The sequence below is a fragment of the Oncorhynchus keta genome, chromosome 31 (genome assembly GCF_023373465.1).
Source record: "Oncorhynchus keta strain PuntledgeMale-10-30-2019 chromosome 31, Oket_V2, whole genome shotgun sequence".
Taxonomy (NCBI): Eukaryota; Metazoa; Chordata; class Actinopteri; order Salmoniformes; family Salmonidae; genus Oncorhynchus; species Oncorhynchus keta.
This window is the reverse complement of record NC_068451.1, coordinates 2563463-2581232: the sequence shown is the minus strand read 5'-3', so window position 1 is coordinate 2581232 and position 17770 is coordinate 2563463. Positions and strand designations below refer to the sequence as shown.

Here is a 17770-nt window from a genome sequence, read left to right as displayed (position 1 = left end):
CCCTCTTCCCTCTCAGTCTCTCTGACTCCCTCTCCTTCAGTGTCTCCAACTCTCCCTCTTCCCTCGCAGTCTCTCTGACTCCCTCTCCTTCAGTGTTTCCAACTCTCCCTCTTCCCTCTCAGTCTCTCTGACTCCCTCCCCTTCAGTGTCTCCAACTCTCCCTCTTCCCTCTGTCTCTCTGACTCTCTCCTTCCGTTCTCTGACTCCCTCTCCTTCAGTGTCTCCAACTCTCCCTCTTCCCTCTCAGTCTCTCTGACTCCCTCTCCTTCAGTGTCTCCAACTCTCCCTCTTCCCTTTCATTGTCTCTGACTCCCTCCCTTTTCAGTGTCTCCAACTCTCCCTCTTCCCTCTGTCTCTCTGACTCCCTCTCCTTCAGTGTCTCCAACTCTCCCTCTTCCCTCTCAGTCTCTCTGACTCCCTCTCCTTCAGTGTCTCCAACTCTCCCTCTTCCCTCGCAGTCTCTCTGACTCCCTCTCCTTCCGTTCTCTGACTCCCTCTCCTTCAGTGTTTCCAACTCTCCCTCTTCCCTCTCAGTCTCTCTGACTCCCTCTCCTTCAGTGTCTCCAACTCTCCCTCTTCCCTCTCAGTCTCTCTGACTCCCTCTCCTTCAGTGTTTCCAACTCTCCCTCTTCCCTCTCAGTCTCTCTGACTCCCTCCCCTTCAGTGTCTCCAACTCTCCCTCTTCCCTCTGTCTCTCTGACTCCCTCTCCTTCAGTGTCTCCAACTCTCCCTCTTCCCTCTCAGTCTCTCTGACTCCCTCCCCTTCAGTGTCTCCAACTCTCCCTCTTCCCTCTCAGTCTCAGTCTCTCTGACTCCCTCTCCTTCAGTGTCTCCAACTCTCCCTCTTCCCTCTGTCTCTCTGACTCCCTCTCCTTCAGTGTCTCCAACTCTTCCTCTTCCCTCTCAGTCTCTCTGACTCCCTCTCCTTCAGTGTCTCCAACTCTCCCTCTTCCCTCTCAGTCTCTCTGACTCCCTCTCCTTCAGTGTTTCTCTCCCTGAGTCTCTCTGACTCCCTCCTTCAGTGTCTCCAACTCTCCCTCTTCCCTCTGTCTCTCTGACTCCCTCTCCTTCAGTGTCTCCAACTCTCCCTCTTCCCTCTCAGTCTCTCTGACTCCCTCTCCTTCAATGTCTCCAACTCTCCCTCTTCCCTCGCAGTCTCTCTGACTCCCTCTCCTTCCGTTCTCTGACTCCCTCTCCTTCAGTGTTTCCAACTCTCCCTCTTCCCTCTCAGTCTCTCTGACTCCCTCTCCTTCAGTGTCTCCAACTCTCCCTCTTCCCTCTCAGTCTCTCTGACTCCCTCTCCTTCAGTGTCTCCAACTCTCCCTCTTCCCTCTCAGTCTCTCTGACTCCCTCTCCTTCAGTGTCTCCAACTCTCCCTCTTCCCTCTCAGTCTCTCTGACTCCCTCTCCTTCAGTGCCTCCAACTCTCCCTCTTCCCTCTCAGTCTCTCTGACTCCCTCTCCTTCGGTGTCTCCAACTCTCCCTCTTCCCTTTCATTGTCTCTGAATCTCTCTCCCCCTACCATTCCGCCCTCTCACAGATTCTCCTGCTCTCCCTCTTTCACTTCACTGTCTCCTCTCAGTTGCTCTGACTCTCTTTATTCCCCCCTCTGTCTCTCCACTCGTCTTCCCTTTGATACTCCTGCTCCTCTGACCCCTCTCTCTTCGTGTCTCTCTCTCTTTCTGTTTTTCTATCATCTATAATAAAAGATAACACACTATACTCAACACACTAGACTAGAGGCATGTATGAAATAAGAGGTGTACTGGCACTGAGTGGAGTGCCTGTTCTCAGAAAAGCACACAGTAACACAATTAAGGCTGTGTGCTCTCCTGTTACCTTTTGTCATTGATCGTCGACACACCTCGCTCAACAAAAGCCTGGGTGCCTGCCTGACTGTTATACTTTTCATCAATTCATATCTTTCAGCTGGGAGGATTCACTCTGTCCTCATCCTGTGTGTTATTTTGGGAAAACTCTGTGTCACTCGGACTGCATTGTCATGGTCTTTTCTCAATGGGATGATGGAGACGACATGGCATATTGGTTATGTCAATGACAGTAATGGCACTGTTGAGGAGGTTTACTGTTATAACCAACCATGCCACTGTTGAAATACAGAGCCGTGTTAAGTTCCTAAATCACCTGATTCAAAGGCCAATGGTTAAATAGAATAAGACGAATGGTTAAACAGAATAGAGCAGAACAGAATAGACAGTTTGTGGTGGTCTGGACTGGGGGGAATTGTTACTGTACTTGGTGTTACAGTTTTTCTCAATTGCTTAGACACAACCATTTTCTCTCTAATTTTCACACACAATTTAAAAAACTCACACCCAACAGTACAAACATCTAGATTCTGGGTCCCAATTCAAACTTTGCCCTCAGACAACTCGCACACAAGCTGTCAAAAACACAGACGACATGACTGTTTGCTACACACGAGGGATTCATTCAAAACGCTGCGAGCAAAATGTTTAGAATGGGTTTTCAGAGAAATCATTTGGAACTTTGTAAAATCACAGCGCTGTGACTATCCAGATAACCATTTCAGGAACACCCTGGTGAGAGAAATTAAAAACGACTGTAATAAATACCTCTTACATTAGCGGATAAGGGAATACTACTGTATATGTTGTTTAGGTCAAAAACCGCACCTTTGAAATGTCACACTGACAAAACATGTAAGGAAGAGTCCACTCTCAGTAAAATATCCAATTTGCAAAGCTTCATTTCCAAATGCAGCAAATGTACAGGTTACTCAGCATCAGCATCAGCGTTCTCATCATCTCAGGTCTGGGTCAGGCCGTAATATCTCATATCAACGTCACACATTACGTTTGCTATTGCCAGGCAGCATGGGAAAAATGCCCTCTTGTGCCTTAGAAAACCCTGAATAGACTCCACAGACACATCACCACAGACGTCCACCATTGCCTCCAGGAGGTTTTGCTGTGCGTAGGGGTCACGGTCATACACTGTCCACCGCCATGCTGGTTAAAATTCCTCAATCGGATTCAGAAATCGGGAATATGCTGGCAAAAAAAGAACGGTGAAACTGGGGTAATCAATGAACTAGGAGCGAACCAGAGCAACATATTGGGCTTGCTCTGCTTGCCCTGGCTCCCGTTCCTGTTGAAGGATGTTACTGTGCAGCTGATCTAGAAATTGAAGTAGTTGTGCCGTGTTGTATAGACCCACTTTGACATGGCGGTGGAGGACGCCACGATTGCTGATGGCTGCACATAGGGTGACGTTGCTTCCTCTCTGGCCAGGAACTTGTATGAATGCATGGTGACCAATGATGTTGCGCCCCCTTTTGCGCCTTTTTGTTAGGTTGAACCCTGCCTCGTCGATGAAGATGTACTCCTGTGGGTCAGCCATGGCATCCAGCTCAAAGATTCTCCACAGAAGTTTTTTAAAAACACACATTTTACTGTACTACAAGTACAGTACTGTAGTGTACTACTGTACTGGAATGAAAGATTGTGTACTGCAGTTACTGTAATGCATTACTATACTGCACTGTATTGATATGCTGGAGAGATGGGCCATACTCTACATACTGTAAAAAGTCTGTACAGTATAGCAATTACCTGCACGTATAAGAAATCGTTGCTCCTTAACTCTGTTTGAATTCCTTTCAAAAGGCACACGGTACAGCTGCTTTGTCCTGATGTGGTTCTTCTGAACGATCCGGTCAACGGTGGAAATGCTGATGCTGTCAATTCCTTGGAAGACTACCTGCTTTTCAACTATTTCCCTCAAACGGATGGCATTATTGGCAATCATCATATACACCAGGGTCTCCTGCTCAGCTGTGAGAAGTCTCCGCCTTCCTCCAATAGATGGCCGCCTCTCAAAACTACACTGAGAACAAAGTGGAGATTCAGTCTATATGCACCACAACATTACACGTATCACAGTAACAACAAGGCATATTACCCGTTTTTCCTTCTGAAAGTACAGACAATGGATGCAACCGTGTAACGGCTTAGGTTGGGTTGCACTAGCTGTCCAGCTTCTCTCATGGTCCTCCCATGTATGAGCACGATGGACTAGGGTGGCACGGATTTCATCTGAGATGACTTCTCTTTGTTGTTGTCCTCGTCCTCTCTATTGTCTAGCAACTTCGGCATTGGTTAGGATCCATGGTTCCAAAGCACATGGACATGCCTCTAGGCCCTATTTATTGATCCTGCAATTCTGATTGGTGTGTTGACAATTTTGAGGCTTAATGTTTGCACCTGGAGAAATGTGTCCTCTGAGTTTAGGTTGTGATGACTTGAGTTAATTATATTGAGAGCATTTGTTTGCTGAACGAATATATAGTGCAATGAATTATTTATTTGGCCACTTTTGTGTAATGTTTTGCGGAAAGATATTTTAATATTGAAACGTGTGGAAACAGGTGAATAGTGTTATGGGAAATGTGTGTGTTTTTTGGGGAATGACGTAAGGGTATGTGATTTTGTGCTTACAGGAACCAGTTTTTGTGTTTTAGCAAACGAGAAAAAATGTAATTTTAAAAATGAATGTCAAATGAGATGACTTGTGAGTATAGATAGACTATATGAATATGTTGGAGAATGACGTTGTATATTTCCCACATCAGAGAAATTGTCATAGACTCTAAAAACAGGAGTAGATCATGGCCTGAATATCAAGCGTCTAAGAGTAGGAGTGCTGATTTAGGATTAGTTTTGCCTTTAAAATGACAGCAAATTAAGATAACTAGAACAGAACTCCTGTTCTGAAATGCTTGATACATTTGACCACATAGCTGTCCCCATAGACAATGAAAACAGTAGTCTGTGACCCTTCGGTGATTCTGACATCTCTCTATCTGCACGGCTGTATTCACCATAGCTGATTAATGCTCCCTAAATGTTTTATAACTCACCCACCTGGAATTTGTTCACAAGCACCTCTCAAAGTGAGGAATCATGGCCGTGTCGTCCATTTCACACTTTTACGAGAGAGAAAATGGTTGCCTTATTGAAATGACTAGACCACGTCATAAAGCACAACATTGGCTCCCTTCTCTGCATGTTGGGTCGGCCACACCGAGTATTGATCCAACATTTCTTGGCTTATTCAATAAAAACCTTCATCTGGAAAAATGAGAGGGGGGGCGAGAGCAAGCCGGAGAGGGTGAGCAAGAGGGCGAGAGCAAGCCGGAGAGGGTGAGCAAAGAGGGCGAGAGCAAGCCGTAGAGGGTGAGCAAGAGGGCGAGAGAAAGCCGGAGAGGGTGAGCAAGCCAGAGAGGGTGAGCAAGAGGGCGAGAGCAAGCCGGAGAGGGTGAGCAAGAGGGCGAGAGCAAGCCGGAGAGGGTGAGCAAGAGGGCGAGAGAGAGAGAAAATCCCATGAAGTAGTCGGCCACTTTCCTATTCCCAGGTGGAAAAGCCATTAACGAATTCGGAGGAGCTCTGCATCAGGGAATTTAAGGATAGAAGAGAGATACGTTTTTCAGTCCTCCAACAACCTCCCCCTTTCCCTTCCACAACATGTAATCAATTAACTGAAAAATGATATGAACCTCTTAACCATTGCCAATGTTTTCACTACTGCTGTCTTTTGGAGTCGCACGGCGGTGGACCTTGGATCTCCCCCAAGCATACGGTCTGCTATATATCATATTTTGTTTTGTCTATTCTCATCCCTTTCAAGCAGAGACAGGCCATTAAGTACAGAGAGAATTGGCCAGTGTTAATAAAGTAGTGTTGATTTTTCAATGTAACATTTCTTAGTGTTGATTCAGAAATGAGATGACCTCTGTAAATAGTTAAATTAGCACTCAGTGGTAGAAAAGAAGTGTTGATGTAATAACCAGAGATGAACAACAACAGAAGACACAGCCGGCGCTGTTATATTTCCCACCATGCTCTATCGCAGTTTTTTAAATTTGTTATTATTGTTTGTTTCTATGTTTTTGCACGTACATTGACTGATAATTGACTGGTATTATTCTTATGCTACTTAAATAGAAATATCACACATTTTTCTAAACTCATCCAATCTGTTACTTGGACGCATTGCTCCCGTTACTGTAATGTTGTTCTAGGTTAGATTCTTTAGGTCGTCTCAGATCTTAGTCTTCCCAGCCCTGGCAGTCATTCTGAATACAGCTTGCGGGTAAATACAAATGACAAATGTTGAATATCCCCCACTCAGGCTGGATTCCAATTGGAATTACACATCACTTTGCAAGCCAGCATAGTGACTTGCAGGGCCAATGTGACCTGTAAAACATACGTTTCAGACCAGTGTATAAGGGTAAAACTAGGCCCTCAAAAGAAGTGTGTATTGTCTTAAAGTAATTTTAATTATAACATATTCACTTATGATCTCACTTGGTGAAGGCCACAGGACTGAAAATGAATTAATGCAACAACCTTGTCTCTGTCACTAAAAAATACAGTCATGGGTGGAAACTCTACAAACTCTCAAAAGGCAAGGCACACTGGGAAATATGCAAATAAGGCTTTACACTAAGGAAAGTGTTAATTTAACACTGGAAGTGTGGACCTGAAACAGTGTTCCACTTAACATGCTCAGACTTGCCTAGTTAAAGGTTACAAAAAAAATGTAATAAAAAAAATAAACATGCTCAGTGTTGATTCAACACTGGAGAATTTGCTGTGGAGGAATCTCTAATGTTTTCTGGTGTTTGAAGCTGGCTGCACTGAGGAGATATTGATGAAGCTGAAGGCACATGTGATCAGATTGTCCAGACGTTCTCGTATCTCGTCTTCTGATGGGTTTGGAAAAGTGAAGTGTGTGTCTGCAAGCATAGAGCAGTCATCCATTTAAGTTTAAGGGAAAGGGATAATATCCTTATCATGGCTCCTAAATATAGCTTACTTCCTTACTCATCTTTCTCTGTCTCTCTCCCGCGTTCTTTCTTTGTGGGACAATGAGACATGTGACTCATATGACCCCATACTAGAGCTAAGTTGCCTTAGAGCTCCATTTCAATCCATGGAAGTGGTCCATTCACTGCTACCCTGCCCTTGCCTGATCAGTCAGTCAACATTTACAGTGGTGTGGATGGGAGGCACTGGGTAATTCCGAAAGAGAATTTGATGAGCAGGCAAAGATATTCACAACACAAAAGCGTTAAAGTCTCTTTTTGGTTGGACGCAAATCCCTCACACTCACCACCAGCTATTTCTGGCAGCGGTGGAGCAGTTCTCTGGCCGGTGCCCTTTGGGTGGTCTGCCAGGACCTGGCCAGGATTGTCCTCTGTAAGCAGGGAACCCAGACTTCTAAACGCTGCTGAATCGCCAGTATCAGTTAAAAGAGATGCCCTCTCATGAAAAAGAAGCCTGAAGTCAGTTGCCTTGATGGGCAGACCATTGAGGCCAAGCCTGGACATTGAGTGTTGGTGGTGGTTTGGGGACATAGCCTAACGCTAGGCAGGAACAATCAGAGCAGACAGTTGAGTGTCATCGTCAACACAATTCAGTCACAGATTCTACAAACATCGTTACAAACAAGAAACTGAGATGAAAATGTGGGGTTTCAGTTTGGTTTTTTTAATGATGAAAACATTCTTTATCTTCGAAACAGACACATTTACAAGATCTGCAAAAAAAAAAAAAATGTAAGCTGAGAAATGATATTTTGCAACCTGATTCCAGATTCCAAAGCGCTGCAACATGGTAGTGTCTGATACAGTTATAAAAATAACAATCATAAAAAATACATGAGGCAGGCTTTTTCTTTTTTTTGTAGGTTTGTTTGAAAAAGACTGCATGAATAGGAGGTGAAAAGTTGAAACAATGCATACAAGACAATGCAGTAACTCATAGTAGCCTGTGTGTTGCTTGCTAACTACATGGTAGACTGGTGTTGGCTGAGCTGTTCTGAGCCAATTTCACAGAGTTAGAAGAGATGAGAACACACACCGCCTGCACGATCCAGACAATATCATCCAAATGTACAGTCAAAAAAAATAAAAAAAAATGCTAGACCAGAACGTGTGAAATAGCCAAATAGAGATAAAGGAGTCTACAGAATGATTTGAGTAGAGAGTACATTTCTCTCTGTTCTCTTGACCACCCAGGTTACGGTCTCACAGTGGTCACCTAAGCCGATTCACATCCCCTATGGAGTGCCTCCGCCCTGTAGAACTCCATTAGATGTCCATTCACTCTGTCTGTCCCTAAGGGAGCTAGCTGCATTACAGCTTACACATTATGGGAGTGAGGGGAGAGGAGAGCAGTCAAGAGCAGGATCTCATCAGTGGAGACAAAGACAGTAGTTTCCTTAAGATGTCCTAAAGAGTTGTGACATGACCCATTTGTACACTAGTGGGAAGCCAGGAATCCCACCCACAGTGAAAACACTGTTCGTTCTTCTCTAAAGAGACACACTTTAGATTTGTATAGTGCACACCGACGTTGCTATTTTTAATAACACTGTCTCTCACCCCAAGACCCACAATACTGGTGATGAATCATCAATCATTTTCATCTATGTCAAAAAATAAATTCCCATCAGTTCCTATCAACATGTTTCAGATGTTATGTTTAGAAATGGCATTAGAGAAACTGAATTAGCATGAGACAGTATTTCCCCATGGGCTTGGAACTTACGGCATAGCAGCTAGATCATGTAGCCACCGCCTAACCTAGCCTCAATTAACAGGTCATTTACAGCAATACCATGGCAGTGCACCAACCCAGGGAATGTTATCAAAGCTCATAAGGCATGCGTGGATATCTGTTTAGTCCCACAGAGAAGAGGCCCTGACACACAGAGGTAATGATAATAAATAGTGCTCGGCCTAACAGGCTACCTCCCTAAAGTTGTGTTGTGTGTACCAGGACCCCCCCTCTCTCTCCTGCCTATTCGCTCTGCTTAGGTCCTCTTAAAGATGGGGGAGAGAGAGAGGTATTACCACTGTGCATGTCTGTCTGTGGTGAAAGCAAGACAAACCCCTTCACCATCTGCACCTACCTCCCCAGCCCAGCTCCCTGCCTCTCACACTTTCCTCTGTCCTTCACAAGTGCCCCCCTACAGCTCAATATCTGTCCTTCAATATAAAAACAACACATCCTCAACCTCGCTCTCCATCGACAAAAGGCAGAACACTCATTCAACATTGGGCAAGCGGCAGATAAACATTTGGCACAACATTGTCTGGTAGGTATGCAGCCGACCCAAAGCGAGTGCACGCACGACAAACACAGCCCAGCTTAGTTCAACCTCTTCGGCAGCTGCGTAATTCCCTGCTAGGGTGCCTCAGCAAGTATCATCCTAGAAGGCAGCACAGGAACACACACACCGACTCTCTCTCTGCCTTTTCCATCCGTTCTGCATCTTTTACCTCCTGTGTTTATTTTTTTCGACCTATTTCTTTCCGACAAAGTGGTTTTGTCAATCCCTCAGCCTGCTGTGAACGTGCTACAAAAGGCGAGTTAAAAGATAAGCACCCCTATACAAAATACAGTAAAGTTTAAACCGTGTGAAACTGAATATACAGTAACTGAAACAGTCAACATGAACGACAAAACAATATTAAACAGTCTCTGTACATGCACTACGGCACAAACTAATATTCCTGTGGAGTTTGATTGTCTGAAAATGACTACGGGAGAGCAACGGAGAATAGTGCACTAGCCTCTGTGGCTTCAACACACCTATGAGGAAGGTACTGCTATTGTTAATTGGAGCTGGAATATTTCAAATATCCGCAAACGTTTAACGTGAGGTCATGCATCAACCTGTCAAACTACTTTGTCCAAAGTACAGCAAAAGCCCCATCTCTCCCCCATCGACTAATACTCTATGACTGCAAGGGGATATGTTGTTTTCTTCCAAAAGATATGACATCAACACAGACTGTACCAGGATTTCACGGTTACATTCACAAGCCACTGGGGTGCTATTGTCTTGTGTGCCTGACGAAAATCAAACTGGATTTATTCACAAAATGATATGGCCTGCTGCTCATTATTCCTCTACCTATACTACTGATAGGCATTAGGCACTTAAAACACGTGTTCACATATACAAATATAGATAGCATTATATGTCGTTTTTCTTCCCCACCAAACTTGGGTATTGAAAACAATAAATGAAAAATCTTTGGTTCGTTAACACATCATGTTCATATCAATCATTACTAAGTTAAGGTGTAGTTTTTGTCACTCAAAGCTTGTGACGATGTCGCACCAGAAACGGAGTTTTATGGTGCTCTAGTAACCCCTGTGTTGCTGGGGCATTGCCCAGCACGCTTCAGGGTGCAAGCCACACCCCCCCCCAGAGAGCAAAGGGGCCTGCATCCTCCTCACAGCCATGGAGGCAGCTGGACACCACAGGACACAGATGCAGCCACACATTATTGTCCGTCAATCGCTCAATGTAACGGCCTTTTCAGTTTGCAACAGAGTCAGTCAATCCAGGTGAGTGAAAGTATTTCTGCTGCTTTCATTCTTGTCCATCATTGTTTGCGTTGTATTGGGCAAAACCCCATCCCATACTTCCCCAAGCTTGGGTTAGGTGTCAGACAGGGTGGCATTTTCACAGTAAACTGTCCTGCCATTGATTTAAGATGGACCTCACAGGAGCTGAGACCCAACTGTTATTTTCTCCCCCCCCCCCACCATCACTCTCTAACAGAACATGACTAAATTAAATTCAATACAGGTTGGAGAGTCATGGGGATACCTTTTTTCTCATTCAATTATCTGAAAAACACTTTACAGTGAGTCTCCCTCCCCCTCTCTCACTCCTTCCTTCCTTCCTTCCTTCCTTCCTTCCTTTCCCTGTGCCGTCTCAGTTGCAGGGTAGCCAGGAGGAGTAGGCATGCTGCTGGCAGTGGAACATGGGCTGTACCTGGGCTATGTAGTAGTTACTGAAGTTACCGTCTGCCACGTAGGCGGCAGGCTGGTAGTAGCAGGTGACGTTAGCCACATTCGGAATGACGTTCTGCTCGGCCAGCACGCGCACCGCCAGCATGGCGATCAGCCCCAGGGTCTGCCGCCTCTCATGTCCCATCAGGCACACTGTACTCTCGTTGACCACCCCATGCAGGGTCATCAAGTAGTCGTACTTGCGGTCCTCCAGGCCCACAAAGTGGTTTTGCAGGTAGGACTCCAGCTTGCGCTGCTGCTCGCTGATATCCGAGAAGTCGATGAAGAAGCGCGAGCACATGTAACGCTGCAGGGACTTCATCTCCGTCTCGGAGTCGGCTTGGAAGCCCCTTACCAGCAGGTGACAGTACTTGAGCAGACCGCCGCCCCGAATCTCCTCTGGGTTGCGCGTGCAGATCACCTTCTGGCGTAGGTGGTCGAGGGCAGCATCAAAGTCCCCAAACACACTCTCGCCCACGATGGTGGGGTGGAAGGTCTCGGCCATGGGATTCTCAGAGCAGTCATAGAACAGCAGCAAGGAGTCCAGCTTGATCTGGAAGGAGTCCACGCTGAATTCAAACTGCCGCCTCAGAGAGTCGACAAACTTGAGCTCCACGTTCTTTCCTCTGTTGTTGGAGAGGGAGATGAGGCTCCAGCGGTCTGAATCATTGCACACCTTCACCATCTTCTGTACATAGGCTTCCTGTCAGACAGAAACACACAGGGGAAATTCATCTTTAGCTCCAGTGGCCAGCGGATAGAAATACTGTATGTGTACTTTATAAAAGGCCCTTTGCTCAGTTCAAATGAATAACTGTGAGTGGATTTTTTAAAATACTGTATACATACTGTATAAATTATTTTGTGCACCACTATGATCATAAACAAACAAGTGTCATGGATGTAAATACTGTAGCCTACTCCTGATCTAAATCCAATTCAACCGATACAAGCACTAAATCAGGAACAGTTCATCTTCTATAGCGCCACATAAAGATGTATAAATGTAATTACATTGGCACATATTTTCTTTGCATGTTTCTGTAGCCTACAGAATGTTTCTGTAGCCTAGGGGCAAACATTGGCTGCCCTATCTATGGAACGTATGTGGCCGAGGAAACAGGATGTGCTTTAAATGGGCTTACTGCAATCCTCTTAACTGGATAAAATCAACATTATACTATCAGTAAACTTGTCGTATTGCGCTTAGAAATAACATGCACAATGATGTGCAATAGGGCAAAGGTGAGTAAAAGCCCAATTAGCTATATTTATAAATGACATTTATTTCTAAATAGCCATTTGATTTATTTCAATAACTGTTGACTGGAAAATGTAGCCTACCTTTAAAGTCAATGGTGATATTTTCTGCTTATTCACCCCGTCAGGTAAGAAGTCCAGGAGACAGTCCAAAACGATATCCTTCACAATCTGAAAATCACTTTCCCCTTTCATATCAGCGCAAAAGATTAGGTCAAGGTCCTTGTAGCCCAGTCCGCTATCCTCATGAAGAACGTGGCTTGCAGCAGAACCGTTTAACCGCACGTCCCGGACGTGGATATTCCTCTCCTCCATTCGACTACGCACCACCTTCACTATTTGTCGGGGTTTCATCTCCAAAGTGGGGAAGTTTCCACGGCCGTGGATGGGAATGGTCTCTGTCAGGATAGCATCAAGGCGCTGCACTTGTTCCCAGCCGAGAACGCTGATATTGCTGTTTTCAACCTCAGTTATAGGACTAGCACCAGTGCAACTATGTTCTTCAGACATCGTGGAGAAAATTAAACGGCAATTGACTATGAAGTTTCTTTAGAGACAGGTCCGTATCCAAAATGTGGATTTTACGCGCAGTGACAGTAGGCTATTGAGGAGCAATGTCAACTTCATCCACATCGGTATCTTCAGTCAGAGTGCAGTACCTCTATATTATACTGTAACATAAATAAAATCAAGGCGAAATAGGCTACTCAGTGCGCAGTAAAGAAATGACCAGCTGCTAACTCCCGTTGACTCGCGTGTCTTTTGTCGTGAGATGAGGGAGGACAGTAAATAAGATCTTCTCTCAAAGATAGTCGTCACTTCTGCCTTTTCCTTTCTTTATAGAGCGTGAAACGTTTCCTCGTCGGCTGTCACTCAGTGCATCCGATCTGTGCGCATCACCGTCTTTGGAGCTTGTTGGTATACTAGGAGTTCTGAGTTCGGGCTGTGACTCCATCGCCAAAGGCACGCCTATGATTTTTTTATTTGCATGAATACGCACTTGGCAAGTTCTGCAGTGATCATCAGCCCTCTGTGGAATCCCGTCGATTGTGACGCGCAACTTCTAAATATTTGATTCCCTTTTCGTCTCCAATAAATTCTGAAAGCCTTCCATGTAACTTGTCACGTGAAAAGAATGGTGGTCTAGTTTGGCTACTTTTGTTTTCCATAGTTAACCGTTACCTATCCATTGTGCTTGGCTTGTGGGCGTCGCTTCTCCCTGAAAGGCAGGTACAGTTTTAGGAATGTCACATGCTATGTACAACCCCTATACAGAATTTAACATAACTTCCGTTTCCCTTAAAAAACGGAAAGAGGGACATGACCGTATTGTATATTCTCTAATGAAATGCAGGCACAGTTCATTGAAAGTATAATAACCTAATGTGCCCTCCTTTGAGTTTAAGTCGTAATTTATAGGAGATGTAAGGCTTTCATTATAAAGAAATGTTATTTTGACTTGCAGGATTTTATTGACCATACAAAAATTATGGAGCAAAAGCCTACATTTGAGTTGACATTGCCATACCGCCCTCTATGGGAAAGAGGAAAAAGTTAGATCACAATCCTAACCAAATCTATGAGTAATTTGAAAAATATCCAGCAACAACATATTGTGAGCGGTGGTGTAAAGTACTAAAGTAAAAATAATTTAACGTACTACTTAAGTAGTTTTTTGGGGTATCTGTACTTTACAATTCATATTTTTGCCAACTTTTACTTCACTACATTCAAAAATAAAATAATGTACTTTTTCCCTGACACCCAAAAGTACTAGTTACATTTTGACAGGACAATGGTCCAGTTCACACACTTATCAAGCGAACATCCCTTGTCATCCCTACTGCCTCTGATCAGGCGGACTCATTAAACACAAATGCTTTGTTTGTCAATTATATCTGAGTGTTGGAGTGTGCGCCTGGCTATCCTTAAAAAACAAAAAAAACAATTGAAATCATTTATACTTTTGATACTTAAGTAGTAGTATTTTACGGGGTGACTCACTCTTGAGTCATTTTCTATTAAGGTATTTTTACTTTTCCCCAAGTATGACAATTGAGTACGTTTTTGTGAGTCATAACGTAGAATATGACACTTCCTACAGTTTGTCTATTTTAGAGAGTTCCTGTTTTCCTATATTGACATTTACTTGCTGTGTTGAGGAAACGTCATATAAATATGCCACTGACAGTAAATGTTTTCTCCAAGGCAACTTTTAATACAGTGAGTGCATACATTTTTAGTATGTGATCCCTGCATGATTTGAACCCATGACCTTGGCGTTCCTAGAACCACACAGGACCAACACATACCTAATTATGGTTTCCCTAATGCCATTTCCTAAACCAGGCCCCCAAACTCTCACCTCCAAAGAACACTCTCTTTCCTAAACACTCTCTTTCCTAACCTCCAACCCTAGGGTTGTTTCTATCAAACAGTATAAGTCGTGACCTGATTTAGTGCCTGGTTAAAGTGGAACGACATTTATTGGATATTTCAAACTTTTTTAACAAATCAAAAACTGAAAAATTGGGCGTGCAAAATTATTCAGCCCCTTTACTTTCAGTGCAGCAAACTCTCTCCAGAAGTTCAGTGAGGATCTCTGAATGATCCAATGTTGACCTAAATGACTAATGATGATAAATACAATCCACCTGTGTGTAATCAAGTCTCCGTATAAATGCACCTGCACTGTGATAGTCTCAGAGGTCCGTTAAAAGCGCAGAGAGCATCATGAAGAACAAGGAACACACCAGGCAGGTCCGAGATACTGTTGTGAAGAAGTTTAAAGCCGGATTTGGATACAAAAAGATTTCCCAAGCTTTAAACATCCCAAGGAGCACTTTGCAAGCGATAATATTGAAATGGAAGGAGAATCAGACCACTGCAAATCTACCAAGACCTGGCCGTCCCTCTAAACTTTCAGCTCATACAAGGAGAAGACTGATCAGAGATGCAGCCAAGAGGCCCATGATCACTCTGGATGAACTGCAGAGATCTACAGCTGAGGTGGGACACTCTGTCCATAGGACAACAATCAGTCGTATATTGCACAAATCTGGCCTTTATGGAAGAGTGGTCCTTTATGGTCCTTCTGTAGCTCAGTTGGTAGAGCATGGCGCTTGTAACGCCAGGGTAGTGGGTTCAATCCCCGGGACCACCCATACGTAGAATGTATGCACACATGACTGTAAGTCGCTTTGGATAAAAGCGTCTGCTAAATGGCATATATTATTATTATATATTAAGAAAGCCATTTCTTTTCAGATATCCATAAAAAGTGTTGTTTAAAGTTTGCCACAAGCCACCTGGGAGACACACCAAACATGTGGAAGAAGGTGCTCTGGTCAGATGAAACCAAAATTGAACTTTTTGACAACAATGCAAAACGTTATGTTTGGCGTAAAAGCAACACAGCGCATCACCCTGAACACACCATCCCCACTGTCAAACATGGTGGTGGCAGCATCATGGTTTTGGCCTGCTTTTCTTCAGCAGGGACAGGGAATATGGTTAAAATTGATGGGAAGATGGATGGAGCCAAATACAGGACCATTCTGTAAGAAAACATGATGGAGTCTGCAAAAGACTGGGACGGAGATTTGTTTTCCAACAAGACAATGATCCAAAACATAAAGCAAAATCTACAATGGAATGGTTCAAAATAAACATATCCAGGTGTTAGAATGGCCAAGTCAAAGTCCAGACCTGAATCCAATCGAGAATCTGTGGAAAGAACTGAAAACTGCTGTTCACAAATGCTCTCCATCCAACCTCACTGAGCTCAAGCTTCTTTTTCAAGGAGGAATGGGAAAAAATGTCAGTCTCTCGATGTGCAAAACTGATAGACACCCCAAGCGACTTACAGCTGTAATCGCAGCAAAAGGTGGCGCTACAAAGTATTAACTTAAGGGGGCTGAATAATTTTGCACGGCCAGTTTTTCAGTTTTTGATTTGTTAAAAAAGTTTGAAATATCCAATAAACGTCGTTCCACTTCATGATTGTGATTCTTCACAAAAAAATACAGTTTTATATCTTTATGTTTGAAGCCTGAAATGTGGCAAAAGGTCGCAAAGTTCAAGGGGGCCGAATACTTTCGCAAGGCACTGCAAGTACTTCAATATTCTATAGTAAACTAGTCTTTTTTAATGTGGGAGGGGTCTTACCAATGTTGAGGGGACTTTAGCCTAGAGGCTCGGGAAAGCCTGACTAGCTCAGTGGTCTTATGAATGTGATGGGGACGTGTCCAGCCATAGAAGTTCTGACAATATGAGTTTAGTCCCTGTATGCAACCATGTATTTCTCTCTTCTTGGCCAATATACCCCCTAGCCTGGGCTAACTAGTGTTGTGAATGTGTGTTGTGGACATTAGCGGTCTCTGTTGTCTTGAATCCCTTGTTTTCCCCATCATCATACCACCCTGGGCTTAATGCTCTCTACTGAAGTGTGAGTGAGACAGCTGACACAACAGCACAGTGTTAGTCAGACTCTAATGTTAGTGTCAGACTGAACTTCCATGGCACAGTGCAGCACAGCATGACAGCTAGCATCAGAGAAACAGACGCTCATCTCCTTCAAAGATCAGAGAGAAACCTGCCAAAGCCAAACATTTCTTATTAGGACTAACATGCTGTGCCATGTCATGGCCGGTTCGGGGTGGGGCAGCCTTCAGGGCATCTATCAAGCAGTGCTAACCCTGCGTCACTGCTGCCACCCAGCCCTGTAAACCCAGATTATCCCATTTACTCTTAGCCCACAGCAGAGCAGAGATCCCAGAGCCTACCTGCAGTCACACACCACAACAGGGGGTCAGAGGCAATCGCATTCACATAAATCACTGATCATTCACAATCACAACCGCTCTGACATGGCTAGTCCAAATACGTATATTATATTTATATATATTCTTAATTCCATTCCTTTACTTTAGATGTGTGTATTGTCAATGCTATCCTATAAATAAATAAAAAACATTTGTATATATACACTATTCTATCCTACATATTCTACAGATATACTAAATATTCTATCCACATACATCACATACTATATATTTATACTCCGATATTGCTCGTCCTAATAGTTATACATTTCTTAATGCCATCCTTTTACTTTTAGATCTGTGTGTATCGTTGTAAATTGTTAGATATTACTGCACTATTGGAGCTAGAGAAAAAAGCATTTCGCTACACCTGCAATAACATCTGCTAAACATGTGTATGTGACTAATACAATTTTAGTTTAGTTTAAGCATTATAGACTTCGATCCGATAAATTCACAGCCATACTTCCATATGCAAATAATTTGAAATCATGCATCTCACTCACGCTTATACAGTTATTTTATTGGTGGACAGTCCAATGAGAGATCAAAAGTCTCTCAAATAGTAACTCACATCTGGAAATGTATGTGAGGATTCAATGTATTTCCCAGGTGTGGCGGTATGGGTTGGCCTTCGTTCAAGAGCTCTGTGCACCAGCCATCTTCACTCCAGCCAAATCAGAGTGGTTGCCATAGAGACAGTAGGTGTGTATTCCTCAACAATGGTTGACAGGGGCTGCATGGAAAAAAAAGGATTCGCAAAAATTGTCACATTATGCATTTTGTGACTGGAAACATCCTCATTGCATGGACAATTCTGAATTTT

The 17770-nt window shown here is 43.8% G+C and overlaps 1 protein-coding gene across 1 annotated transcript; it reads right to left on the bottom strand.

Annotated features, from left to right (window-relative positions):
• Positions 1-9021: 9021 nt before the first annotated feature.
• On the bottom strand, positions 9022-13397 carry LOC118364211 (terminal nucleotidyltransferase 5A-like). The gene is made up of 2 exons (XM_035745541.2): positions 12206-13397; positions 9022-11564 (listed from the first exon to the last, which is right to left on the bottom strand). The coding sequence occupies exons 1-2, from the start codon at positions 12629-12631 to the stop codon at positions 10785-10787; spliced, it is 1206 nt and encodes a 401-aa protein (XP_035601434.1). The 5' UTR covers positions 12632-13397; the 3' UTR covers positions 9022-10784.
• Between the last annotated feature and the right edge of the window lie 4373 nt (positions 13398-17770).